This window comes from Pollicipes pollicipes, unplaced genomic scaffold (assembly GCF_011947565.3).
Source record: "Pollicipes pollicipes isolate AB1234 unplaced genomic scaffold, Ppol_2.1 Scaffold_4740;HRSCAF=5597_pilon_pilon_pilon, whole genome shotgun sequence".
In the NCBI taxonomy this organism is placed as follows: Eukaryota; Metazoa; Arthropoda; class Thecostraca; order Pollicipedomorpha; family Pollicipedidae; genus Pollicipes; species Pollicipes pollicipes.
The window spans coordinates 36,083,437-36,111,331 of NW_023596545.1; the positions used below are offsets into that span (position 1 = coordinate 36,083,437).

The window sequence follows — 27,895 nt, forward strand, 5'->3', positions numbered from 1 at the left end:
ATATTCATTATCTACACTATTTTTTATTGCAGCCAATCATTTAAGGTTGCGTCGGTTAAGGGGCTCTGAGTATGAACTGCAAAGGGAATTTTTATACCTCAACAGTTTTGTAGCAGCAGTTTAAGTGAACCATGATAGAGAGCATCAAACAACTACATCCACTGGTGACAAAATTGTTTTTAAAATGAATCGGGATATGGTGTCTAGTAATTAGGATTGATAGGTATGAAAGAATTTTAGCTTTGATTTAGCATTTATCAGCAAGAAAAAGAAATGAGTTCACCGCAATTCTTGATCCCACTGTGGATGTCGTGCTTACCCCCTTGTTCACGGCGAGAGCTGCGCACTTGTGACCTTTCACCACATCGTGCGGCTTACCTTGCACACGAACACGCGCGCGGGCGTGTTAGCGTCAAGCTTTGGTGGCTTGGGCATTGGGCGATATATTTCCGTGCTCGGGAAGTGTGCGGCTGGTTACCGCATCAGAGAGGTAGGTTAGATTGGGTTATTATTTAAATCGAAATTTATTGTTCGACAACTATTCTGATCTAGGTAAGGTTATGGGCCCTCACGCAGTCAGTCAGAGTATTTTCACAATTATTGAACATATACCGTGTCATTTTCCTTTTTAGACCCGGCTCTTCTTAAGCAGCTGTAAGTTGACAGTTATTGATGATTCATTGTTCCGAATTTGTTTGAGTGAATGGTCCGAACCAGGAAAGCTGCAAAAGTCAAATCAACACCGCACTGTAATATACACATGGATGGCACAGTTATAAGACTGTGTAACACAATTTATGTGTGACACTATAGGTACCTAAATAAAAAACTGCTGTGTCCAACAAGGATCTGACTGTGTGACTGCCCATGTAAAGAGCAAACTATTGCTAACTATTGATAGAAGCTGTTTTAAGTAACCTATAGTGAACATTTGGTGCTCATTAATGTTCATTGATGAGATACTTGCATGTCAAATCAGTAATACAGTCAAATCAGTAATACAGAAAATTGTTGTGTGTGGTTACAGTTGAAAACTGTTATTTGCTGGACAATGAACAGAAAACAGTGTTTTGGGAAAACTGTAAAGTGCTAAGGCTCTGTGTATTGCAAAGGCTGCTGAAAACTGTCTGTTTGGTGGGCTGAATCAAGAATTGATTCTCTGATTGACAATAATTAGTGTATATGGCCCTGCCTTGTCTTCTAGCATTTGGTAATGTTAAATTCTGGTGGTATTTTTTTTTGTTGTCTATAAATATAGATCAGCCATTTTATTAATTGGTACTGACAATATGCTGATGCCTGCAGAAAATGGGTAAAAAGTGGAGAAACAAAAGGAAGCCTCAAGATGGAAAGTCAACACTTGATGAGGTACATGTTTATTTTTCACTGTGACCTGCCTAATATTTGTTATATCTTCATGTTGCAGTACTATGAATTATTTGAATGCACATTTATTGGTGGCAGTGGTTGGGTTTCCTGGCTGGAATGTGTTCGACAGTTTAATTGTTAAGTTGCTCAATTGGAGAACTGTGTGAACCAAACCATGCAGGCCTTCATGTGGGCTTTCATGCAAATCCCGCTGTGATGTGTCCACCCATTTTTCACAGGGTGGACGTCCAATCCGTGGGGCTGGCTATGAAGATATAGTGAAGGAAAACAAAATGTTTGAGGAGTTCTACAAGGTAGTGGCTAGCAATTATTATTTGTTCACCATGCTTCTGTTTCACAAATCATGGCGATATTTATGTAATGAATTGTGTGATTCTGCCAAAACTAAGTTCATACATTAGATTTGCCATTTATTAAAATCTTATCCATTTTTTGCATGTCCTTATTCTTAATTATGCTCACATTTGATTGCAAAAATTTCAGCAATGACTGCATTGTGCAGACTGTTAGTTTTCACTGTGAATTGTATCCATGGATTGTTCCAATATTCTGTTGTTTGTTCCTGATGCTTGAGGCTGTTCAGGTGCAGCAGGCTGTTGCAAGCTGCACCCCAAATTGGACTGTTTTTAATTGAAAAATGCACTGGAGGGTCATACACTTTTGCCTGACACCAAATATTTCCTCCTCTGTTTGGACTAAGTCTTTAATTACTGAAGAACAGCATAGCATAAAGTTGCCCATTTTGGTTTGAAAGTTGCCTCCAGATAAGAACTTGTCAATGTAAGCAGTTCCCCCTCCCCCATCACATATGACCCATCACTTACAGCCCAGGCATGACCGGAGACGTGACGCCCCCCCCCCCCCCCCCCATGTAGAAGCAGGCGGTGGTACCGGTCGGGGAGTGGGACCAGTTCATGGCCACGCTGCGGGACCCGCTGCCGGCCTCTTTCCGCGTCACTGGTACGCGCTCGCAGTCACAGGCGCTGCTCGCCATCGTGCAGGACGACTTCCTCAAGGTCGGTACCGGCGCGGCCCGCGCGGGAGCCTGTAGAGGGAGATGCGGATCGTGCGGGACCCTGTAGAGGGTGGCGTGTACCGCGATGCAGACACTGCTCTGTGTGTGCTCTGTCTGGGAGACTTTTACCCGCGCCTTGCCCGGGGGATTCCATGTCAAGTTAAGTGCAGCGTTTGCACCATTTCTAATCGCAGCAGCGATGACGTGCCACGCATGCAACGTTGTTGTGTTTTTTCTATAGTAGTCTAATATCGGCCAATACGAGTTCGGTTGTGGTAGATTACCGCACTGATACGCGGAAGCGGCTTGGCGAGCGTGGGAGCTTCGGCCACGACGCGACGGGTGATGTGGCGAGAATTGATCGCCCACAGCTGGTGGAGAAGCAGGAGGGTGCCGGCGACGACCCAGCCGTGAAGCATGTCTGCCTCCCCTGGTACCCAGACAAGCTGGCCTACCAGCTGAATCTCACCCGCACTGACATCAGGTGATTCTGACGTGCCGCCCGCCCTGCAGGATAGCTTTGTTGGGTTCCGCGCTCACTTGTCGGGGTGTGCGTCATGGTGTCAGTCCCCACTCGCAACCAAGCCGTCCATGTGATCGGGATTATGCATCATCAAATGAATGGGTGTTGCTACGAATATGTGGAACGCCGTTTTTCCTTTCGGTCTACATTTCGATATTATTGTCATCGGCTTAACTTAACGTCATCCGTCAATAATCGCACTCTCGATGTCTTGTGCCTTCGAGCTTTGACGTTGAACGTCGCGCCAAAGACGTCCCTCCATGCGCGTCTGTGCTGACTGTCCGGTCGCCGTCGATGGAGTGGCCGTGTCCCCCGGCCGCTCAAGCCCGCGTCTCGGGCGCTGCCGTCTCCTGACCCCTCTCGCTGTCCCTCGCTGACCTCCCAGGAAGTCTGAGGCGTACCACAAGCTGCACAACTTCCTGATCTCGGAGACGGAGAGCGGCAACATCAGCCGCCAGGAGACGGTGTCGATGATCCCGCCGCTGGTGCTGGACGTCCAGCCGCATCACAAGGTCAGCCGGCTGGGGCTGGCCGGGGCTGACGCCAGTGACGCGCTTGCGAAGGGCACCGGCGCCGCATCAGGGTGGGCCGCGGGGCAGCGCTCGTGGTGCCACCTGTCGGGTTCGTCCAGGGCGCAGGGCGACCGGGTTCTCATCAGTGTCCGTAGGTTCCAGTAGGCACGGGTGATTCGACGGCATGATCCGAGGGATCCAGGGGATGGGTTCGGCGCTGCGATTGGATGTGACGGTCTGTACCCTGCCCGCCTGTGTTTGCTCGCTACTGTGCTCGCCAATAACTGGGTTACCACCACATCTTTCCTTGGTTCAATGGATTATCTGAATCTGTCTGCTTTATAAGCGAAGTTTGCATCACTATCCACGAAAAAGAGCGGTCTATCTGGCCGCTGCGAAAGCGTCGCTGTTGTGCGGTGAGGACGTGACGCTCTAAGTCCGTAACGCTATGGGCCGGCTGTGATCTCGCCGGTCCTTCCTCATATCAGTCTTTACAAACAGATGTTTGGATAGTCCCACCATTGTTTCAAGTGGGTAATATCAGAAGTTTTCTATAGCATGATCTTTTGGTCAAATGCAGTCATTCGTCGCGCGAATAGATGACATTAATTGATCTAAAAGAGTGTGCCCAGTTAACAGTGTCGACTCTGAGTGTCAACAATGTTGTCACCAATGTCGTCACCATTGTCAACAATGACAACGATGTTGTCACCATTATCAACAATGACAACAATGTTGTCACCACAATCCGACCGTGATGGTAACGGTACAGGACATATATCACGTCTTTGGGTAACATGGTTTCATCTACATATCGTTTGTCTCCCCAGTGTTACTGAGCCGTTAGGTTCTGCTGGTCTGTGTCTCGTTCCGTGGCCGCCGGGCGGCGCTGACAGCGGCCAGCGCGCCCGCCAGGTGCTGGACATGTGCGCTGCACCCGGCTCCAAAACGGCTCAGCTGATCGAGGCGCTGCACCGCGAGGAGGGCAGCATGCCCTCCGGCATGGTGGTGGCCAACGATGCCGACAACAAACGCTGCTACATGCTGGTGCACCAGGCCAAGCGCATGCAGAGTCCCTGCTTCTGCATCACCAACCACGACGCGGCCAACATGCCCAACATGTATACGGCGGACGGTGAGCAGAACGAGCGGGGTTGGGGGTCGAGTTAAGGTCTGCTGACCTCTGGAAACGTCGTGGCCCCTAACCTGAATGCCACAGTGGCTGCGGAGTTTCGTACAATGCGCTGCAGCTACTGGTGTGGCTGCTGCTGCAACATGGATGATGACCTGAGTCTGGTCCGAGAGGCACCGAATCTTAGTACAGTCAATTTTGACCCAGGGCCAAGATTGACTGTCTCGGCCGGATGGTGCCGACTGACGGCGGGATGGTGCCGAGCGTTGCCTGCAGTTTGACCCGTGACCTTGGATGACCTGACTTGCGTCCATTAGGGTCGGAGGGCGCTGAGCGTCGCCTTCAGTTTGACCCATGACCCCGGATGACCTGACCTGCGTCCATCAGGGCCGAACAGTGCTGAGCGTCGCCTGCAGTTCGACCCATGACCCTGCATGACCTGACCTGCGTCCATCAGGGCCGAACGGCGCTAAGCGTCGCCTCCAGTTTGACCCATGACCCCGGATGACCTGACCTGCGTCCATCAGGGCCGGATGGCGCCGAGCGTCGCTTGCAGTTTGACATGTGACCCTGGATGACTTGACCCTCGTCCATCAGGGCCGAACGGCGCCGAGCGTCGCCTGCAGTTTGACCCATGACCCCGGATGATCTGATCCGCGTCCATCATGGCCGAACGGCGCTGAGCGTTGCCTGTAGTTTGACCCGTGACCCCGGATGACTTGACCCGCGTTCGTCAGGGCCGGATGGCACCGAGCGTCGCCTTCAGTTTGACCCGTGACCCCGGATGACTTGACCCGCGTTCGTCAGGGCCGGATGGCACCGAGCGTCGCCTTCAGTTTGACCCGTGACCCCGGATGACCTGACCTGCGTCCGTCAGGGCCGGACGGCGCCGAGCGTCACTTGCAGTTTGACCTGTGACCCCGGATGACCTGACCTGCGTCCGTCAGGGCCGGATGGTGCTGAGCGTCGCTTGCAGTTTGACCCATGACCCCGGATGACCTGACCTGCGTCCATCAGGGCCGGATGGCGCCGAGCGTCGCCTGCAGTTTGACCCGTGACCCTGGATGACCTGACCTGCGTCCATCAGGGCCGGATGGTGCTGAGCGTCGCTTGCAGTTTGACCCATGACCCCGGATGACCTGACCTGCGTCCATCAGGGCCGGATGGCGCCGAGCGTCGCCTGCAGTTTGGCCTGTGACCCTGGATGACCTGACCTGCGTCCATCAGGGCCGGATGGCGCCGAGCGTCGCCTGCAGTTTGACCCGTGACCCTGGATGACCTGACCCTCGTCCATCAGGGCCGGATGGCGCCGAGCGTCGCCTGCAGTTTGACCCGTGACCCCGGATGACCTGACCTGCGTCCGTCAGGGCCGGACGGTGCCGAGCGTCGCCTGCAGTTTGACCCGTGACCCTGGATGACCTGACCTGCGTCCGTCAGGGCCGGACGGTGCCGAGCGTCGCCTGCAGTTTGACCCGTGACCCTGGATGACCTGACCTGCGTCCGTCAGGGCCGGACGGTGCCGAGCGTCGCCTGCAGTTTGGCCTGTGACCCTGGATGACCTGACCTGCGTCCGTCAGGGCTGGACGGCGCCGAGCGTCGCCTTCAGTTTGACCCGTGACCCCGGATGACCTGACCTGCGTCCGTCAGGGCCGGATGGCGCCGAGCGTCGCCTGCAGTTTGACCGGATCCTGTGTGACGTGCCATGCTCTGGGGACGGCACCATGCGGAAGAACGTCGACGTCTGGCCCAAGTGGAACCCGGCCAACGGCTGCAACCTACACGGGTGAGAGGCCCGGCCGGTCGCCGGGCGGGGCGCCACCGGCCCGGCATGGCACGGGGTGTGAGCGCACCTCTGGGGTGCCGAAGGGTTGTTGTCTTTTATTTTTAAATGGGTTGGTGAGGCCTTCGCACGTGTTAGGTCGCTTGCGGGGGTCAAGTCGCATTGAGTATTCGTAACGTGATGTTTTAGCCAGGCGTTGGGTATTCCAGCACGTGATACCGTGATCCCGTGATGCGTGGCACCGTGATGATACGTGATTCGTGATACCGGCTGTTCGTCTCGACGCGCCATGCATGAACCCAGCACGTCGCTCTTCTGGTCCGACATGTAAGTGAGCTTGACCGGATCACCTGGAGACGGACGTTGTCGCCGTGCGCCGGGCCCGCGCTTTGAACCGGCGGCGTGGCCGCTGACGCGGTCACCTTGACCTCGTCAGGCTGCAGTACAACATCGCCATGCGCGGCCTGGAGATGCTGGCCGAGGGCGGCCGGCTCGTCTACTCCACGTGCTCGCTGAACCCGGTCGAGGACGAGGCAGTGGTCAGCCGGATACTGCGCGACACGGACGGTGAGCGGCCGCGGCCGGCGGCGCCCGGGGGCCGCTCCTCGTCTTTTGGGGGATGCGGCACGCAGCAAGGTCGTGGATGCCGCTGGAAGGTTTTAACCTGTGGAACTCGTAACTCTGTGGCCCGTGTTCGGAATCCGTAGGTAGCCCGTGCGTTGATGTGGTAAGCTGATTTAATGTCACGTAATGCAGGGTTTCATAGCTGCTCAGGGTACTCTGACCGTCCAGCGGTGTTTTATACGGAATATACGCGTTTCTCCCGTGATCTTCACTGCCAGCCGGCATCTCTTCACTGTGGCAGACCATGCCCGCCTCGCTCCCGTCACTCGGTGGGGTGTTGACGGACTGGGTGCTGCGGCGTTTCGCAGGCGCCGTGCAGCTGGTGGACGTGTCGTCCGACCTCCCTGGCCTGAAGTACAGCCCTGGGCTCACTCACTGGGTGCTCTACTCGAAGGTCAGACACCCTCGTGCCGGCCCGGCATATCATTGATTACGGTTTTGCGGTGGGTCTTGTCTGTGCCGCGCCGTCGACCTTTTCTATGCGGTGTTATGTTTTTGAGCCTCGGCATTTCGGTATTTGAAACCTTTGCCAGCGATGTCGCCGTCTTGAAATCATCACCACTGTTCTGGAAATGGCTGCAGCATTTAAGTCAGAGACCGTCAGTCAGGTCTGTGACTTTGGGTTTAGGAGCGGAGAAAGCATTCCCCGTTTCTTAGCCAGAACTATAGGTTTTGGAATGCTGTAGAGGCTTTTTCAGATTGGATCAGATGTGATCAGATGTCTGGTGTTGGTCGTCTCGTGATCAGGATGCTTCCCAAACATATCCCGTTATAAAGACGCGATCCCGCCACCTCGTTAGTGAATACCAGATAAATTTGTTTCGCCTGGGCCTGTTGTCAAGTTCCAAAGGATCTTGTTCGTGCCAAGCGGCCCCACCTGACACGCTCTGCCCACCCCGGCTGTGTATTGGCGCGGATGACGATGACCCGTGATCCCTGACGTGATGGCGCCGGTGACGGACCGCGCGCGCCGCATCGGGACGGCGGCGTGACCTCCGACCTCCGCCGCCGCCGCAGGACATGAAGCTGTATGAGAGCGGCGACAGCATTGCGCCCGAGCACCGCACCCTCATCCGGCCGCACATGTTCCCACCGGCCGGACCCAACGACGAGCTGAAGAAGTGGTGAGCCGGCCGGCGAGCGAGCGCGGGGGAGCGGGCCGTGAGGAGGGAGGCTGCGGGCGCGGGGGAGCGGGCCGTGAGGAGGGAGGCTGCGGCCAGGCGGCGGGCGCGGGGGAGCGGACCGTGAGGAGGGAGGCTGCGGGCAGGCGGCGGGCGCGGGGGAGCGGGCCGTGAGGGGGGAGGCTGCGGCCAGGCGGCGGGCGCGGGGGAGTGGGCCGTGAGGAGGGAGGCTGCGGCCAGGCGGCGGGCGCGGGGGAGCGGGCCGTGAGGAGGGAGGCTGCGGCCAGGCGGAGGACGCGGGGGAGCCGGCCGTGAGGAGGGAGGCTGCGGCCAGGCGGAGGACGCGAGGGAGCCGGCCGTGAGGAGGGAGACTGCGGCCAGGCGGAGGACGCGAGGGAGCCGGCCGTGAGGAGGGAGGCTGCGGCCAGGCGGCGGGCGCGGGGGAGCGGGCCGTGTGGAGGGAGGCTGCGGCCAGGCGGCGGACGCGGCGGCGCGGCAGACGTGTATGGTCAGGATGCTGTTGGAGTAGCGCCGGCGTTAGCAGCTCTCGGCGTCAGCAGAAAACGATGGTGGTTTCGTCTTGCGTCGCTCGGGCAGGATAGATGAGGCAGGTGTAGGCCGGCCGCCTGACGTGTCCAGTGCGGTCCGGGAGTCTCAGGTGGAGTGTGATGTGCACCGGTCACCAGGATCGGTGGACGACGTCTCCGCGCCGGGACGATGTCGTGACCCGGTCCACGAGCGTGTGTGTCCTGCGAGTGCCTGCCGCGTGACCGGTCGGTGTTCCGGCCGCGCTCGGAGCCCGCGTGTCTGAGGCGCCGCGTGCCGTCTCCAGCATCCGGATCCTGCCGCACCAGCAGAACACGGGCGGCTTCTTCCTGGCCGTGCTGCAGAAGGTGGGCAAGACCCCGCGCGAGGCGGCGCCGGCCGCCGCGGACGCCGGCGCCGCCTCCGAGGAGACGCCGCCCGCTCCCGACGGACCGCCGCCCAAGAAGAAGGCGCGGCGCATCCGCGGCTATAAGGAGGATCCGTACTTCTTCGTCAAGAAGGGCGACCCCATGCTGCAGGAGCTCGAGTGAGTCGGCCGAGGAGGGGTCCGTCTTGTCTCTCGTTCCGTCGTCATCACGTTCTCCGGAGACCGGGGTGATTGGTAAAGCTCCTCGGCTTCTGATGTGTGGGGTAGTTTAGCGCTCATTTTTATTTGCAGTTTTGCAAAATGTGTTCACCGTGGTGCCTGCTTTCCAGCTGTTTGCTATGTTGTAGAACGGGTCCGCTGCCCAGCTGACCAGCGTGCCGCTATACGTAACTGTTGATGTGCATTATTACTCTATCCTAAGAAGCATGGATGGTGCTAAGGTGCGTAGGAACAAACAGGGTGAATGACAACGTGCCCAGGCAGCCACACGGATTCTTTTGCATTAGCGACTCCCGCACGCGTGCGGAAAAGGGACTTGCAAGTCGAGTTTCGGCCTTCCCTGGCCAGCCAGCAGGCCCGAGGCTCCTCCATCCCTCTCCGGCCTCCTTCCCACGTCGGGCGCCCTGCCTGCAGTGACTTCTACGGCCTGAGCGACGCGTTCGAGCCGTCGCTGCTGATGACGCGCTGCGAGCAGGGCAAGAAGAAGAACATCTACCTGTGCTCGCCGGCCGTGCGGGACCTGATCTCGGCCAGCCAGCAGCGCGTCAAGGTCATCAACTCGGGCGTCAAGGTGTTCGCCCGCTGCGACAACAAGAACACGCCCTGTGGCTTCCGACTCGCGCAGGAGGTGGGTGACCAGCGCGGGCGCTGGGGGTGACGCAATTTTAACACGGAGTAATGCTTGCACGGCCTGGGCGCGAAACGGTCTGATGAACGGAAACAACTGGAAACAGTCGTCGTTTATTGGGAGAGGAGGGTGCTATGACGCGATGCGCACGATGGTGTGGTCAAAGAGCGGGATGTTAGGTGTGTGTGTGGAGGCGTTTATCTGACGGTTGTGGTGGGGGTCCCTGGGAAGGTGTGTGTGTGGAGGCGTCTATCTGGCGGTTGTGGTGGAGGTCCCTGGGAAGGTGTGTGTGTGTGGAGAGGTCTATCTGACGGTTGTGGTGGGGGTCCCTGGGAAGGTGCGTGTGTATGGAGGGGTCTACCTGACGGTTGCGGTGGGGGTCCCTGGGCAGGTGTGTGTGTGGAGGGGTCTATCTGACGGTGGTGGTGGGGGTCCCTGGGAAGGTGTGTGTGTGGAGGCGTCTATCTGGCGGTTGTGGTGGAGGTCCCTGGGAAGGTGTGCGTGTGGAGGCGTCTATCTGACGGTTGTGGTGGGGGTCCCTGGGAAGGTGTGTGTGTGGAGGCGTCTATCTGGCAGTTGTGGTCGGGGTCCCTGGGAAGGTGTGTGTGTGGAGGGGTCTATCTGACGGTTGTGGTGGGGGTCCCTGGGAAGGCGGGCTCGCGCCCGTCTTAGTGCCGGGAGATTCGGCGTCTTATTGGTCTTGGAGGCCTGCGGTGTTTTATTCCGGCTCCTCATCAATTGATGTTTGTGTAGCAATGCCGCAACGATAGCATTTTGTTCCGAGATATCGTACCTGCAGGGTAGTTTAACGCTGTTTTGACGTTTGCAGCCTTGAGGTACCGACATTCCGGGATTATTCCCGAACAGCGACAACGGCCTTGATTCTGTTTTACGAGATCGATTTCCCTAGTCAAGTACCTGAACTGTTGTAGTCAAGCACGACGAATATGAGTTGCCAGAGTTTCCTGCAAACCGAAAGCAATCATAAATTTCCTGCATCTCCTGTGTGTGGGGATGTGCTCTGCTCAAGGTATCTATTAACTACAGGTACACCCGGGGTTACCTCTACACCGTGATGACGTCACACTTGCGAGGAAGCCGGTTCTGCTCAGACACGCTTGGCGAAGTTCAGGTGTTTGCGTCACTGCCTCGTGACCCGTTGCGCCGCCACCCGCCGCCGTGCTAACGTGCGCTGGGGCCGCGCAGGGCTCGGACGCCATCCTGCCGTTCCTGACCAAGCGGAAGGTGCAGGTGACGGCCGCCGACCTGGGCAAGATCTTGCAGTACGACGACATCGAGCTGCCGGCCGAGTTCACACTGCTCGACCCGGCGACCCAGGAGCAGATGGCCAAGTCAGGTCGGTGGGAGTTGGCCGGACTCGCGCGAGTGGACCCATCACGGACCTGCCGCCGGCCCGAGCTGTCACGACTTTGTACTCTGACAGACGACAGCCCCGATGTGGCGGTCTGCGAGCGACGCGTGTGAGCGTCGCTGCTGTGACTGCGGGATGCCCCGCAGCTCGGGTACCGATGCTGTGCCGACGGACGCTGGGACGCCGCCGTTGTGACCGCCTCACCGCCGGGTATGTGCCGCAGGTGCCGGCGCCATCGCCCTGCTGGTGGACTCGGCCGTGTCGCCGGGCCGCCTGGTGCGCACGCACGTGGTCGGCTGGAAGGGCGCCACCTCGGTGCGCGCCTACGTGCAGCGCAACGAGCGCATCCACTACCTGCGTCTGCTCGGCGCCGACACATCCAAATACGGTACGGCCGGGCCCGTCCGGGTGTCGTGTAGCCAGCAGCGGCCCGGGCGCCGTGTACCCGGAGGGTGCGTCGCGCCCTCCGGTCCTGTCAGCGTCACGGGCGGGGCGTGCGGGCTGAGGTGACGGGAGGGCAGCACCGGCTGGCAAGTGAGGCGTGGTCGGTCGCCGGTCCCCGTAAGCTGATCGGGACGGAGCCGCGCCGTCTCCTGTCAGCGGCCGGCGACGGCGGGTGCGAGCGTGCCACGCACAGAGTGAGAAGCCGAACCCAGCTACGGCCTTACTGACTGACCAACACCTCACGTGTAGTTTGTAGGAGATATTGACACGCAAGGGCGTAGGTAAAAGCGATCTGTATAGTAAAGGTGCCTTGATGGGCAAGGACGGCTGCCGGCGAGACTGCAAACATCGCGTGCGTGCACTCCGTGTCTGAGTTATCATGGCGACATCTCGAAGCTAGATGTCTGCGGGATTGGCATGTCGTGGCGCAAGGCATTTGGCGGCACTGTGCGCTGCAGACGCCGGCGCATAAATTCGGGCAGCTGTCTTTCCTAGACCAGTACAGTTTGCCTGTGGGCTGTGGGCTGCAACTCCCGTTTTGGTTCGGTTGAGATACACCGGGTTAGAACGTGCTCACTCGTGCGACCGTTCCATGATTGTGAGACCTCTCCACGTTTCGCTTCTCCACTCCCCAGGGAGTTAATTAAGATTTGCATTTCGCATGTCCACCATGCATTTGGTCCTAGACGTCTCGTTGTCAAAAGCCAACAAACACCGCCACCAGATGTCGCAGCCGGGCGGCGCTCTGCGTAGATGACTCCTCTCACGCGCGCTGACCTTTGCAGAGAAGAATAAGTTCGCGGAGGCGCGGGCTCTCGAGAAGGCCGCCGCAGAAGCTCTCCCGGCGGCGGCGACGACGGAGGCCCCGGCCCCTGCGGCGGCGGCGGAGGCCCCGGCCCCCGCGGTGGAGAACGGCAGCGAGGCACCCGCCCAGGAGGCGACAGTTACATAGCGCCGCCAGGTGGCAGGGCATCCGCGTCTTACTGTCCTGTGATCCCGACCAATATATTGGTATGCGTTTCGCTCGGCGTTTGGCTTGCCGCTGTGGCGAAGGTCGCTGTTGTCCGGAAGGCTGTCCGGGCAAAGATCGCTGTTGTCCGGGAGGCTGTCCGGGCAAAGATCGCTGCTGTCGGGAAGACTGCCCGGACAAAGATCGCTGTTGTCCGGAAACCTGTCCGGGCAAAGATCGTTGTTGTTCGGAAGGCTGTCCGGGCAAAGATCGCTGTTGTGCGGGGGGCTGTCTGGGCAAAGTTTGCTGTTGTCCGGAAGGCTGTCCGGGCAAAGATCGCTGTCGTCCGGAGGACTGTCCGCGGCATGGGACCGTTGCAACGTGTAGTTCAACCCTCGTTTGCGGTCGAGGAGACTCAGGAATTAAAGTCGGTTTTTCAAAAAAATACTTCGATGTCAAGCATGTTGAGGGCGTGTCGGCCTGACTGCGTGCACGACTGATTTATTTGGAAGCGTTGCAGTGCTTGCATGTAATTTGGAGGGATCAGCGGGAGGTGGTGAGTGGCTCCGACGTGCCGGGATGTGGATCAACTGGAGTCGTGCACGAGCTGCTGGTGTGCAAACAGGCTTATGGAGATCGATAGTCGCTGACTTGCATAACCTGGGCTTAGGATATCGCGTTCTGGTATTCGTGGGGCAGATCACGCTTTTGATAAACAAGCACGGTGCAGAGACGGCTCCAGTAGGACGTTCTATTCTACATATCTAAAGCCTCTCTTAGGTCTGTCCGACCGTTGCTGCAGTCTCGCACGAGCACAAGCAATCTCTCTGGCCTCTGGTCTCACAACCGCTTTGGTTTCTTGTCTCACGAACGCTTTGGTCTGGTATTACAAGCGCTCTGGTCTCTCATCTCACAAACGCTTGGGCTTCGGATCTCACGAGCGCCTTGGTTCCTGGTCTCACAAGCGTTTTGGCCTCAGGTCTCACAAGCGCCTTGGTCTGGTCTTACGGGCTCTCTGATCTTGAACCGTGGGATAGGTTTTGTGCCAGCACGTCCGTGGTCTAATCCAACATGGCCGTGCGTGGGGTGACGGCTCAGAACGCGCCGCGGTCGGATCCTCGGTCCGCGCTTGCAGCGGGTTCAGTCACCAGACGATTGGGATCATGAGGACTTACCCCAGGTAATCTCTAGGGAATTGATCGCGTCGGTTACCGGATGAGGTCTATTTTGAGCTCTGCAAGATGCGGGTACGCAGGACGAGAGTGCGCCGTGCGCAGTTTTTTATGGTATAAATGTCGCATTCTGGAACAAAACAGCTGCTTCTGATTCATACGCACATACCGGGTGACTTCAAATGGCGTATATTTTAGTTCCGCTTTATGAAACTAACTTAACGAACTGGCTGCTTGTGTCTTCATTTATGCAAGGAAAAAAGTTGATGACGGCACAAGTTGCACGCCTTTGCAGACAAAATAATGCGTTTTGTTCTTCAGCTGAGTATGTTGATGCTAACTGAAGAAGAGAGGGTGGGATGCGATCGCATACATGGGCATGGTAAAACCATAATGGCAAGGCGCGCACTCATTAAATCAACAAGGGGATCCTGGTGCTCACCGCATGATTTCGAAGTCAAATCTTGCCGACCATTGCTCCCGGGATACCCAGTATGACTGACTCAGCACGGAATTACTGCGTGGCGTTAGCGGTCAGCGCTCCCCCCCCCCCCCCCCCCCGTCACGGTTCAAGGTCGCCCGCCGGTCCGACTCCCGGAACGCTGCCGGTCATCCCGCGTGCCCTAACCTGACCGGGCAGGCAGAGGTGCATCTCAACCGGTCGCTGGTCCTAAAAAGGTCCCGCACGCCCAGCACGGCCAGCCTGGGGCGCCGGCTACGACATGTCGCGGCGACGCCGACTGCACAGACCGGCAGAGATAGGGACGGGCGGACCGGTCCCTCACCTCCGGACGTCTCTGGGTTCGCTGTCGTCGTGCCGGTGGGGGTCATGGTGCAGGGTCAGCCCTGGCGCCGCGCCGCCGAGCAGGAAGCTCGCGGCCGTACCCGTCGCCGGCCGGCGGGCTCCGGCGGCGGCAGCGGGAGCCGGACACCGAAGACTGGTGAGGAGCTGAGAACCTCACGGGTCGTCCCCCGCGGATCACCGCTAGGTCTCACCGACATCGAAGTACTCTGGTCGGGTGACACGGTGACGCTGTTGGCTGGTGTGGTGTGCAGCTTGGAGAGGAGGGCGGGCCACCGGGTATTTTATCGTGATGCAGCACAGAGCGGATGACAGGGGACGGTGTACTGTAAGTACCGTGGCTGATGGGTTTCATAAAACAGCATTGCAATTTAAACCACTTCTCTTTCTCTCTGCAGAAAAATGGCGTCGTCATAGAATATCGGTGGGAACGCGACACATTCTATTCCAAGTTGTGTTTCTGAAGTCATTGGTCATCAGCGGGAACAAATCAGACGCGGTTTATTTGAATGGTGCAAGGTGTTTCAAACTGAGTGACCCGGTCCAGCCAGTGGCCACACCCCATCGAGCTAACGTATTCGCACAACCGCTGACCGTCGCCATCATGGAGATTTTGACAGCAAAGGACGGAACGCGAGTAGGCCTTGGTGCCTGTTTGTGTGGTATTTGCTTACGAGCTGCTCGATCGCAGGTAACATTCCTGCAGCATTACAAAGTCAGCATGCATTACCGCCATTCGAAGAACACGGGAAACGTGAAATGTGCATGTCACGAAAAGCCACACAACGCGAGTTGGAGCTAGGTTCAGCTTCCGACAAAAGGCCAGGGCAGCGTCCCAGACAACGTGATTAACGGATTACCCATGGGGCGCCAGAGCGAAATCCCCGAACCGGGGTCATGGCAAGACCTTTTCAAGCGGTGTGATTTATAGGTTACCGGGCAATCCGATGTGTTCATGATCTTAAGATATATTTGTATGGAGCTCCAAAGGTATCCTCTATAGATTGAAAAGTGTCCTCTATTTCATCAGATAGATGTTATCCGATGATGACATTCAGGTTTAATACCACCCCGCTGGTGCCATGCTTACGCGCAGGGTCAGCAAAGCATGCCTTAATACCTGTCAGCCGACGCTGTAGCTTCGGCATTCCAGCCCAACCCGATCAGCCATGCTTTTGACGGAACCGTCCTCTTGACAGTAACCCTTTGTTCTAAACTTCCAAGCTATGTGTGCCAGCAGTCCGATTAGGCGAACTTGTCATTTCGCCTACTTTTGGCTTGTGTGTGAGGCATAGCATTGCGTAAAGCGTCGCCCCTTCTTACAACCCACGAAGCGGAGAAAAATTGTGCAAAGGCTGCAGAGCACGGATCAAAACCAGGCACCGATAGTTGTAATCCGGGGTCACAGCGACTCGTGAGCACACCATTTGACGAAAGAGAGAACAACAATGGTGGTGGTGAAAGTTCTGGTCGATTTGTGCAGCCGATCAGGAGCATCAGGGTGCAAGCCATGGGTCCGCCGATTCCGAAGGTTTTTTATGAAAGACGTCAGATCTTGTGAAGCAAAGGAAATGGTGAAATGAAGGCACTGCCACCTAGCGTGGGAAACATGTACCGTTGACCAAACACTGGTGGAGCTCAACTCTGCACGAGCTATAACAAAGCCGGCGTCGATCAGCAAACAGCCAACGCTGCGTTGAAGCGACTCGATCCTGAATTTTATGCTCTGTGTCTAAACTGTAACTTATTGCGCCACGAAAACTGCACTCACGTATAGCTTCTTCATCACCTGAGCAATGTCGCATAGAAACATGCATTTGCGCATTACCTTTGATTATGATACAAATAAACACTTTCAACGAATTGATTTCGGTCCCCAAAAAGACTTGGCATTAACAATCCCAGTCAATCAATTCTCCGGCAATTCTCTGTACTTTGCCGAGTTGCGGGACTACACATAATTGAACCCGTTTATTAGGTTAGCATGTGGTAAAACCTATCAATATGTGTTACCAAAAGCGAGTTAACCCATTTGCGAAAGCGTTTATATCATATGCAGGATGACCCTCAAGTGCGTGTCATAGCATTGCTCGTATGGCGTCGGTGAAAACACCCTTCTGGCTTTCTTGCTACTGAACTGTTCTCTCATGAAATCCGTGCCAACTAGCTCTGCTCTTTTCTGCACCTAGTTTTCACCGTGCCATCTCATTGATGAATGTCAACAATTTTCAGGGAGTGCCCTTGCATGCTTTGTTCCATGACTAGAGGCATTTTTGGCCGTTGGTCTTGGTGGCCGGGCATTGGGGCTGTGTGCGCGCTGAACCGTGAGCCGTGAATATCAAAAGCGACGTGTTCTCTGCTCCGTACCTCGCCCGTATGGCGGTGGCTCCTAGTATTAAGCGGACACCTCAACGTTTGTTATGCATCACGTGCGGGGCTTTGGCCCAGGCTTTCTTCGCTGTGCAGGCCATTTGGAGGCATGTCTCAGGGCCAGCGGCTGCAGTTCTTTGATGCATAATTATCTTCAGTTTCGTTAACTACACACATGTTACGGTTGGAATGAGTTGCGTGTAGCGGATCTCTTTGTCAGGAACGGGCTATGTCTGTGAGTGAGGAAGGATGCATTAGTATGCATATCGGGACCTTTTACCACATGAGCGAGATAATGTGCACTCAGAGGATGACAAGAGGAAGCCAGCCGTGACGTCACATGTTAATGACGACATGATTTGAGAGAGTAAATGTAAAGCATGGCGTCTTCTAATTCCATCCCACTCCACCAATGGTTACCAGCATTAAGGTCAATAGCAATGAACCATCACCTTATTTTGTGTGGAATGTATGGGTGCTGCCGCGTCCCACTTCACTGGGAGATGTAAGGCAGACTGGATAACTTACGGGCAGGTATATATTAATGTGCACGGGCAGGGGAGTCTTGTACCCATGTTTGGGTGCTCTGCCCGACTGTGCTTAAATCCTTCCTCACTGGGAAAAAGGCATGTGAAGAGGATGTGAAGGGCATGTCACTAGAAAAGTCGTCGAAGAGCAAGATCCTATTTTTTAGGAAAATTCAGGCCTCCCATGACATTTATACAACTCTGCACTTGTTGGCCGTTAGCATGTGATTGCTGCATCGATAGACCGGAAGCGGTGGCGAAGAGTGATTCCATTCGCCAGGGGCGAAGTTCATTCTTGTAGGCAGTGACGTGGGCGGTGCTTTAGCTTTCGTAGAGTACCCCAGCCTTCGCGATTTCGACTCCGGTTGGTCTCGTGGGTTTTCGTCCTCTGTCGCCTTTTGTTCTTTTGAGAAAGTCTGCTCTTCCTTCCCATACCGACGCGCGTCAGTCTGTCATCATTCTGACAATTAAAGATAGGGTGTTAAGCGATGTCAATGCTTTGAAGGAGAGCTGCCGACAATGACCATCGATGAACACACGCAGCAGAGCCCCCCTCCATCCGGGCAGGGCAGCTCTTTTTACGCCAGCATCATCAGACGGGAACCCAGTTTGAAACCCAGTCTGAAATGTTGTTTTGTCTGTACTATGTATGAAAACAAACCCAAATGTTGATTCTGTAGGTGTTTTTGTTTCACCATAATGCACCTGTACCCAGCTCACGTTTTCAGTACTCCAATGAAGAAATAAAAGCGCCCCTGGAGTCAAGTTTGCCGGGCATGGTGATAAATCTGACGGCACACTCAATGGGCTTCGCTCCTACTTCTACATCTTCCACGCATTTCAAATTTGGTACCGAGTTGGATTCCTATCTAATTAAGATTTAGATCTAACTAAAACTTTTCCACTGTTGGTTACATGCTTGCCGCAGCTCAGGAGCAATACCCCTGTACTTGCTCCACGCTCTGCTTGGAAGAAGCTCCCTCAACACCCAATTCTGACGTTGCATCTCTTTCCAAAGAAGGGCACTGTACTAGTACCGGGCCAGGGGTACTGTGCAAAAGCAATGCCCAAAATGGGCGTTGATTACCGCAGCTAATCCTAAAAGAAGCTGACCTGACAGGCAATACATGCGTTATGAGGTATACCAAATAATGCGAGCCTCACGCGAATGCAGCAATATTTTGCTATACCGAAGAACCACCACGAACTACTCAAGACATCCGATGGACATGTCAGTGGAGGACCTTCAGAATTGTACACATTATGTGTGATATTATATACACGCACAGCCAGAAAACAGATATTTTGTGTTTGTGTTTTCAAAATGATTCTAAAAGCCTGAAAACAAACAGAAGCCAGACAAGGGCCAAGCACTAAGCCTATCAACGCCACAGGCGTAGTCACCTCACTTTCCGGACATTGGGCGGCACCTTTGAAGGCTCTCTCCCGTCAGCGATGCTCCATTTTTACAGCAGCATACCACACGCTCTTAGTTCAAGGCAAAGCTACAAGCAAGTACATGAGGGTGGCTACCACTGTGGTTTTAGCTGCTCGACTTCGCTCATTTTTTACCCGTAGAATGAAAGTGCCTGTCACATTTTCTCACAATTTCGGCTTGTATCCTTGGGTGACACTTTATTCGCAAACCATTGCTTGTTTAATGCATCGGTCTCAGATCTTCACCTCACGACGGAGCGAGAGTCTGTTGAAATGGCGATAAAACTTATGCAAAGGTATCACGACGCGGCCGGGCCTAAGGAGGAGGGGCGGGGGCGACATCCGTCTCATCATTGTTCTTTAACTGGCTTCTGGACAAAGGAAGGGACATGTAATTAGCCATGTTTACCCTGGAAGGGACACCAAACACGCCTTTAACAAATAGCTGACGTTGATCAAAGTATGGAAGTTGCTGGTATTCAAGGTTACAAGCAACGGACGAAATGGATTAGATGCCTGCAGAGCGTGAGAATTGGGGACAGCGGCGTGCGTGGCATCAAGTAAAATAGCCATGTAATTTTTATGTTGCAGATTACGTTCATTATGTTGTTGATGTTTAAATGTGTTGTATTTTCTTTCAAACGGGAAGCGAATAACAAGGCTGCAATCATAACACCCTTTCAAAAAAACCCAGGGAAGTACAAGAATTTAGCCATGTTCCGTTAATGCGGGAAGACTCTGTCCCTGATGTTCCTTTCGGCCGCTCTTTGCAAACGGTCTCTTACAGCTCCTTGGAACTAGATGGCCTTTCTTGAGTTAACAGTGCCAACATGTCAAAGACATATCGACCAACTGCGGCTTTAGGTTCTTATGTGAGTCTGAGTGAAATGAGAGTCTAGTGAAATTTGCCGTCTTCCTGTCGAAGTCCATCTCGGCTTGCATACTTTTATACTTGTTATATGCTCACTCACACAGGCGCACGCACGCATGCACATACACACACACACACACACACACACACACACACACACACACACACACACACACACACACACACACACACACACACACACACACACACACACACACACACACACACACATATATATATATATATATATATATATATATATATATATATATATATATATATATATATACCATTTCTGCTTCTTTTTGTCTGTCCAAAGATCATTGATGTTCAAATACATGCTACTTAATGATCATGATGACGATGGTAGATGTGATGATGATTCCTGTCGTGCATGTGTGTGCTAGGTATGCACTAACATCTTTTGGAAATAAACTCCTGGCAGAGATGGTTCAGGATAACTAAAACTGGAAGTGGACAATGTAATGTAAGCACAGTAGACGCTGTCAAAAAGATAGACTATGTCAAGTTTTTTGTTCAATTGTGCTCACGCTGTGATCTTCAATGGTAAGGACGGAGTCCGTCATTAGCAACGTACATCACATTGCCAGTAAAAAGGTAAAGAAATCTTATTTTTATGTACAAATTTAATGTGCCTTATGTTAAAGGTAGAACGTCAAAATTTAAAAGACGGAAATTTAAACTTAAAAGAAGTCCGTGACTTGCTAATTTCGTCATAATGTTAGTAAACACGAAAAATATGGAGAAAAATTCCTCACATAGAGCGTGGAAGACGAGCCATAAATCTTCGACTTTGGTGAAGCATACAACTTAAGCCACGTCCAACCTATGTCAGGCATCGGATCTTGAAATGGCACGCGGACAGTGCACGAAGGTGTGGTTTTGCGGGAGCACAAAGGCAAATTCGTCACACCTTCACTCCTCAACAACAGGCCCGTTTCTTTGCGCCCAGTGGCGGTGCTCCAAAAGCCGTGACCAAAAACCGTGAGCTCACACCGGGAACGTTGTGAAATGGGTGTTTGTGGCGTTACACGGTGTGCATAACGTAGCCTTAACAATGTCTACCATTGGTGCTGATCAAACTGTCAGCTCACGTCGAACAAAGCCGCTGCTCGTGAGCGCGTATCCGCCCGCAGACGTGAGATTGGCGACCGCGCTGGATTTGAGACACACCAAATCAAAGATCAGGTGCGCTCCGACGATCAGTCTTGTTCGTTTCGCAGGGATCTTATTTTTGACGAGCAAATCTCCACTTCATGACGTTCCGCTTTATTGTTTCAGAGCACAGCAGCCTGGCGAGGAGAAACGTGCACATTGCTGAGAGTGTCACAAGTTTGTCATTGTGCTCCCGCAGAAGCACGTCTTCTTGCCTTAGAATGCCACAGCTAAGCCGCCAGATCACGACCGTTGCCCACGGCTCCGTGCGACCAAATCTGCGGAGGGAGACAACGTGCAAGTGTTCGAATGTTGCAGAAATATTGCAGGTTACAGAGTGATGGACGCGTGCCCCATGTTAACCTTACGTTTACGTCAGCCATGTGATGCCAGATTTACGTAACAGCCGAGGCTGCAGAAGTGATAAACCTAGACCATCTTATCGTACATTACATTCATCAACAAACAACAGTATGAATCCAACAAGAACGCATTAGGTCCATTGGAAAATCACCACTAGGTTCATGCTAAAAAATCAGATAGCCATCTGCCGCAACCATTTCCGGGCACCGCACATTACGAACTAGGGAAGAATCTCACACAATACACGAAAACCGAAAGATGTCTACCACTGCTACCGCCAGCAGCGGGAGGTCGCTGCTCACTGAGGACATTGCCCCCTCCCCCTCCCCCTCATCGCGCGGAGATGTCTTGTCGGTAAGCAGATGTTCGTTCCGCAAAAGTTCACGTCGCATGAGTCAACTTTGAACACGGGGAAGAGCATTCTTTGAAGTAAACGAAGCAGTTGATCGCTGCGTCTCGAACTGATGTAGTAACTGATGAGCTGATGCAGCAACTGATGGACGTCTTGGACCAAGACGAGTGTCACTGACATAAACGGACACCTCAACGTCAAGAGCATTGCCGCCACCGCGTAACATGTCTGAATGTACACACTGGCCCGTCGTGAGGACAGCTTTTGAAAAGCATACCAACACACGCCTTGTGAGATGGTAGGCACTATACATCTCCATCGCAATTTTCGGTTGTAAATCTTGATATGCTTAAAATGATAATTTAAAGATCCCATCGTACATTGTCTCTTTACCACGCAGCGGTTATTGATCACAGGTTTGGGGTCTTCTCATGACTGGTGTTTTCTTTCAAAATATATGACAGCTTATGGAAGGTTGCGCCTTCAAAGATGCATGTACATGCACGTCTACCGATTTTGAACATGCACATTACTTTATCTCAAACCGTCCCATTTCCTCCAGGTGCATCCACTCTACTGAACCGGTGTGTGCAAAGACTTCATTTGCAATGGAAGCCACGTGTTCTCATTTCGTGCGATCCAAATCATCCATCGAAAACGCACAATCAACCAAGCTCAACAACCTGAGGACAGTTTATGGAGAGGACGAGCACGAGCCTCGTGCCCAATGGGTACCGGAATGGTTATACTTCCGCCCAGGTATTGGGAAGAGGGTGCGGCAGCGCTGCGACAGTACCCACCTGCGACAGTGTCCATCTGCGACAGTGTCCATCTGCGACAGTGGCCATCTGCGACAGTGGCCATCTGCGACAGTGGCCATCTGCGACAGTGGCCATCTGCGACAGTGCCCATCTGCGACAGTGGCCATCTGCGACAGTGACCATCTGCGACAGTGTCCATCTGCGACAGTGGCCATCTGCGACAATGCCCATCTGCGACAGTTTCCATCTGCGACAGTGTCCATCTGCGACAGTGGCCATCTGCGACAGTGCTCATCTGCGACCTCCGGAGCGTAGCCGCGACACTCCCGAACGCCGACCGCTTGACCTGTAAGCTTGTCTGTGACGGGCCAATTTGAACACACTGGCCACGGAGGTAGATGACTTAACGAGCTTGGCATTCATCAGCGCTAGTAAGGAATAGGTTTGGGCACATACTTGGGAAAACCACACGAATGTTAAAACCGGTATGGTAAGACGCCCACGAAATTTGGTATGCATACTTTAAAAAGTGCTGCACAACGCTATTGCTTGCGCTTCCTTTAGACAAAACTTACTCCATTTACAATGATTTTGCAATTATATGAAATGTAGCAGAAATAGTGAAGAGTCAACCTCCCCGAAATCCTTCCATAAGTTAGAACCGAAGCGCTGGAAAAGTGTAACCGGTGGGTAACGGGCGGGTAAACCTTATTAGGAATGTGTGGCAAGTGGGCATGGGCACAGCCCCACAAGTGACGGACGATTGGGTGGAGAAAATTGCAGGGACTTTCGCAATCGCAAGAAAAGAGAAAAGAAAGAAAAGATTGGATAAAGACGTCTAAACCGCTTCACCGAGTCGACGCTCTACCCTGGGCCTGACAGACGCTGGACTGCCCCCCCCCCCCCCCTTCTATCGCTCTGGAGCCAATCCGGGACCGACAGACACTGGCCCCTGGACTTTATCTTTCCTGGAGTTCGCCACCGACGATTTCAGCGGGAAATGCTTGTGCAGTACAGCCGTAATGTATCGGCGATGTGATTGCTCAATACCGGTGGTGTCACGGGAGCAGTGGTTGGCAGACGGAAGCCAAAAACACGTCTGTGGGATGAACTTGCAACACCGACCGCAGAACCGTTGGCACCAGCCATCGTTGGTACATTGCCGCCACATTATGACATTTGGGGCCTTCTCATTGTGAACTCAACCGAAATAACAGTTTGCGGTCAGCGGTTTACGTAGACGTTAGCTAAGTAACGGTCAGTGGCTCAACAAACAACGTCATGAAGTTTGTCGTTAAGCCATGTGCGTGGTGTCAAGACCGTGGAAATGGGTCTGTGCGTACCATAACTGTGCTTATGATGGCATACCGCTCTGATGACGGAGTGAATAAACGGGTGCACTGAGAAGAATAATTGATCCCGCGGGCTTTGCTCGTAAATACCGATCATCGCCGACTGCAAATCTACAATGAACCCGACCTGGAACAGATCATATTCAACAGCAGCATCAGACGCTTGCATCAAAGGGGGGCCGCTCAACAATTGGCCGTAGCTGGTCCCGTGCAGATGCCGCTTACAACTATCTGGGCCCATGGGCAGTAAACTGCACTCACGGCTCTGACGCATCACCTGCCCGTCACTTATCAGGCCTTTGAGAGCAGTTCGCTGTCTTCCGATCAAGCCAGCCGCGAGCACCGTCTCTCACGGACGCACGGGCGGCCTTGAAAGCGTGGGAACCGGGCCGCCTTCGGTCTGGCGGGAATGTGAGCCGTGATGCGTGCGTCGGCAGCCGCGCAGTGATCGTCGCTGATCACTCTGATATGAGCCTCACGCACGGCAGCTCATTTCTTCACAGCGAGATTTCGCCTTTGGCCAGAATTCAACAGGCCTTCGCCACAAACTAAGGGCTGGTCGGCTGGTGTTTCAGCTGGCTTGGCTGCTAGCGAGCATCAAGGTTTCTGCGGCAAGATCCAAGTAGCCCCAGCACAGATAAGCTTGTCGGTGCTATTCACGCGCGGACCGCATGCGCACGCGATCCAGCAAAGTGTTTTTTGCGTGCATTTTTTCGCGAAAATCAAACACGTTTGTAGAAAGGTGAGATCTGTAAACCGTCATTTCAGTGACTACAGTTGGGAAATGATAGTTCAGTGTATGCGCTTATCGGCGCAACATTGCGAACAGTTTGAGCTTCATCTGGATGCCTGTGACCGATGTGTTTTTAAATGTGTAGTTGCATTATTTTACCATTTTCAGGGAATTCACCGGTTCGGGTTTAAACCAAACTCCCAGACTGCAGGGGAGACTTGCATCACCGTGTGGAGCCTACAATTATACTACTTAATCGTCCGCATTCATGGGAATTTGGGTCAACTATTTTATACGCAGGTCCGTTGTTTTTTGTAATGCTGATAAAAACTGGCCGGTATGAGGCTAAAATATCTTACATGATATGGCATCATCTATCCATTGGACATTTACGCGCGTTTCAGGCGCGTGAGGAACTCGATGATAAGCATGTGAAGTCCGATTGACAGCACATGCATTTTCTGCACCACATTAACAGTAGCCTGCTCACTGCGGTTTGTGCAGTGCACTTTTGGGCATTTGATTGAAGTAGTCTGCTTTTAGCCTCAACCCCATGCAAGTATTCGTCGATGTGAGTTGTTGATACAATAGCGTAGAGTTAAGTTGAAAAATGTAGTGCGACGCACGATTCAGGCCAAAATTTTACCTGCCGCGTGTGTGACTAAGAAAAGTAACTTGGGTCAAGCAGCACTGCTACACACAGGAGGCACTGTGACCTAAATCCAAGGACAAACATGCATAGTTTGCGTAATATGGCCGATTGGATATTTACCGCCCAATAGAGGCGTATGTTGGTCGGATATAGGAGTGCTCTTACCAACACTAGAAGACCCCCTACCTTCGCAATAAAAGAGCTTAGCGTACGGGGATGAGCCCCGTCCCAACCCGGTACCTCACAATCAAAAACATGTGCATTCGTCTACGGCCGTTTCTGCTATGTTGCAGAGAGATCGACATAACCTCAGACCACCAGATCCCCCCCCCCCCCCCCCCCAGAAACTCCATCGCATTTAAGACTGGGCGCCGCGAGAGCTCAGGCTGGCCTGGGAACCTGGGCTTTATGAGGGTTAGGCCGTTCTCCGCCAGCACCTGGCTGCCCTGAATCTGGGCTTCATGAGGGTGAGACCGTCCTCCGCCGGTGTATGGCTGCGGTAAAACTGAGCTTTACGAGGGTGAGACCGTCCTCCGCCGGTGTCTGGCTGCCGTAAACCTGAGCTTCATGAGGATGAGGCTTCCCTCCGCCAGCGTCTGGCTGCCCTGAACCTGAGCTTCATGAGAGCGAGATCGTCCTCCGCCGGTGTCTGGCTGCGGTAAACCTGAGTTTCATGAGGGTGAGGCCGTTCTCCGCCGGTGTCTGGCTGCCCGGAAGTCCTGGTGGAGTGCGAGGTGCAACATGACTGGCTGGATGAAGATGACATAACGGGCGCTGGATCCGACACGCAGAAGACAAAACAGATGCAGGACCGGGGGGTCGGCAAGTCTGTCTGCGGCTTGTGACTTGAGCTCCGATATGACTGCCAGTTTTGCCAGGAACTTGGAACGGAGGAGTCATGCTGCAGCGACGACGATGAGTTTTCGGGGCGGGACTTTTCTGGTCTTACGGCGAACCAGCTGGCGAAGCTCAGTTGGTTCTAGCTGCGCCAAACGCTAGATGCTCTCCATAGTCTTATTTGCCAGATCTGAACCGCTTCTCTTGAAACAGCCCGCGAAAATTGTTTCGATTGCGACTGGAAGGATGTAGAATTTCATGGACTTCGGAGACTCTCACTGAGCTGGACTGAGCAGGAAGTTTATCGCTCCCAACAATGCAGAATTAAAAAAAAAAACGGTGTGTTCCAAGGAAGATACCCGGAGCTCAGTGACCGAGGACTGCTCTGGTTTGAATAATGGTGTGGTCTCAATTCCTGCCCTAATTCTGACCAATACATCTTACTTTCTATACGCTATATGCAATCAGGATAACTGATTATGTTTTGCATCATGAAATCACGTTTCTGAAATATTGCCTCTTAAAACTGCAGCATAGTCTATATAACCACGTTCGAAGTGGCCACGCCGTTGCAGAACAGTTGAGACATAGCTCGGCCATGCGCAGTATGTGTAAATTTGATCAAAGTAGATACAACACCGACCCACTGACTTTCGTGGAAAGTCGATCACGACTGCGCTTATATAAGCTGAGGCAGTGACACTTATCAGACTGTTGATAGCGACAGCGCAGTATGCAGTCTAGGGTATGTATAGTTTGCATTACTCTCCGCCAATTTCACTTGCATTGTTCGCACAGACCATGCAGGAGGCGTAATTCCCGCTCATTGATGTGTCGGGCCAGGCGTGGGCCCGCCCCGCCTGCAGCTGGCGAACGTGGGCTGAGCGGGCCCGCATCTTGGACTGGTCATCCTTGGCCAAGCCCCGGCCCGCTTTGCTGATCCATTTTCGCGGTGCAGAGGCGCAGCAGCACCATGTTCCAGTCCGGAACCCCCTCCCCCTTCCCCTCCCCCCCCCCCCGCTTCTCGTGCTGCGTCCGTGTCTCTGGTCACTTACATGCATCATGCGTTTTGCAATCCGTCAGATTTGCACACAAATAAGTCCATTGTTAGCAAGCCGTCGCAGCGGAATGTTGACACATGGAGAGGTGAGGAAATGAAGATGCGCTGTCACATGAATAATGCGCAAAGCGTTGAGAGCCACAGAGTGCGACTGGCTGAACGTGCAACGCGTCGTGGTGTGGAGATGGAAGCTGCAGATGTGTCAAGTATGGAATGATTTCGGCTCGATATTGTTTCGGCCAGTTAACTTTCCGGCCGTCGTAAGGTGTTTCAAGTCATAAGAAGTGCTGGATGAAGCTTGGCATTCAGCAACGTGTGCATCTGCTGGGATTCGAACAGGGGGTTTTGATTGTGAGTCCAGTGAACCGCAGCTGACCTAACCGGAAAATACAGTTGATGGAGGCCGGGACTCGCAATAAAAAGACTCTGGTTCAAAGTCCAGCAATTCTAAGGGGAGAATTCGGGATGTGACGCGTACATGGCTGAAAGCCGGACATCCCCCAGTCCTTTCAAGGACTCCGTAGCACCTGACGGCGGCCGAAGAGTTAGCTGGCCGAACCGTTGTGTGGATAGTAACGCACCGGAGGAAGGCGATGGTCCGAACCATTGCTCCATCAGTGACACTGACACCTCGTCTCAATCTTTCCGTAAAAGCTGCTGATGTGTTTGTCAGTGCCAGTGTGTTAAGCATAAACAGGAGGATGGGGCTGTAATAGTTTTACGTTAGAGATCTTGTGGCACGCTGCGTCTAACGACAGCTATTCGCAATTGTTCAAAGTGCCGGCCCTCAGCAATATCCAGTCATAACA

The 27,895-nt window shown here is 53.8% G+C and overlaps 1 protein-coding gene across 1 annotated transcript in view; it reads left to right on the plus strand.

Moving 5' to 3' along the window:
• Window positions 1–378: 378 nt before the first annotated feature.
• The window catches only part of Nsun2 (tRNA (cytosine(34)-C(5))-methyltransferase Nsun2), an 86,495-nt gene continuing 58,978 nt past the window's right edge, over window positions 379–27,895 (plus strand). The window contains exons 1-15 of the mRNA XM_037222276.1: window positions 379–490; window positions 1,306–1,368; window positions 1,608–1,682; window positions 2,265–2,405; window positions 2,776–2,888; window positions 3,313–3,439; window positions 4,355–4,574; window positions 6,219–6,354; window positions 6,788–6,918; window positions 7,284–7,369; window positions 7,993–8,099; window positions 8,929–9,168; window positions 9,643–9,856; window positions 11,063–11,213; window positions 11,452–11,616. Coding sequence (XP_037078171.1) covers window positions 1,309–1,368; window positions 1,608–1,682; window positions 2,265–2,405; window positions 2,776–2,888; window positions 3,313–3,439; window positions 4,355–4,574; window positions 6,219–6,354; window positions 6,788–6,918; window positions 7,284–7,369; window positions 7,993–8,099; window positions 8,929–9,168; window positions 9,643–9,856; window positions 11,063–11,213; window positions 11,452–11,616 — 1,966 coding nt within the window. The 5' untranslated portion in view covers window positions 379–490; window positions 1,306–1,308. The remainder of the gene's footprint in view (window positions 491–1,305; window positions 1,369–1,607; window positions 1,683–2,264; window positions 2,406–2,775; window positions 2,889–3,312; window positions 3,440–4,354; window positions 4,575–6,218; window positions 6,355–6,787; window positions 6,919–7,283; window positions 7,370–7,992; window positions 8,100–8,928; window positions 9,169–9,642; window positions 9,857–11,062; window positions 11,214–11,451; window positions 11,617–27,895) is intronic.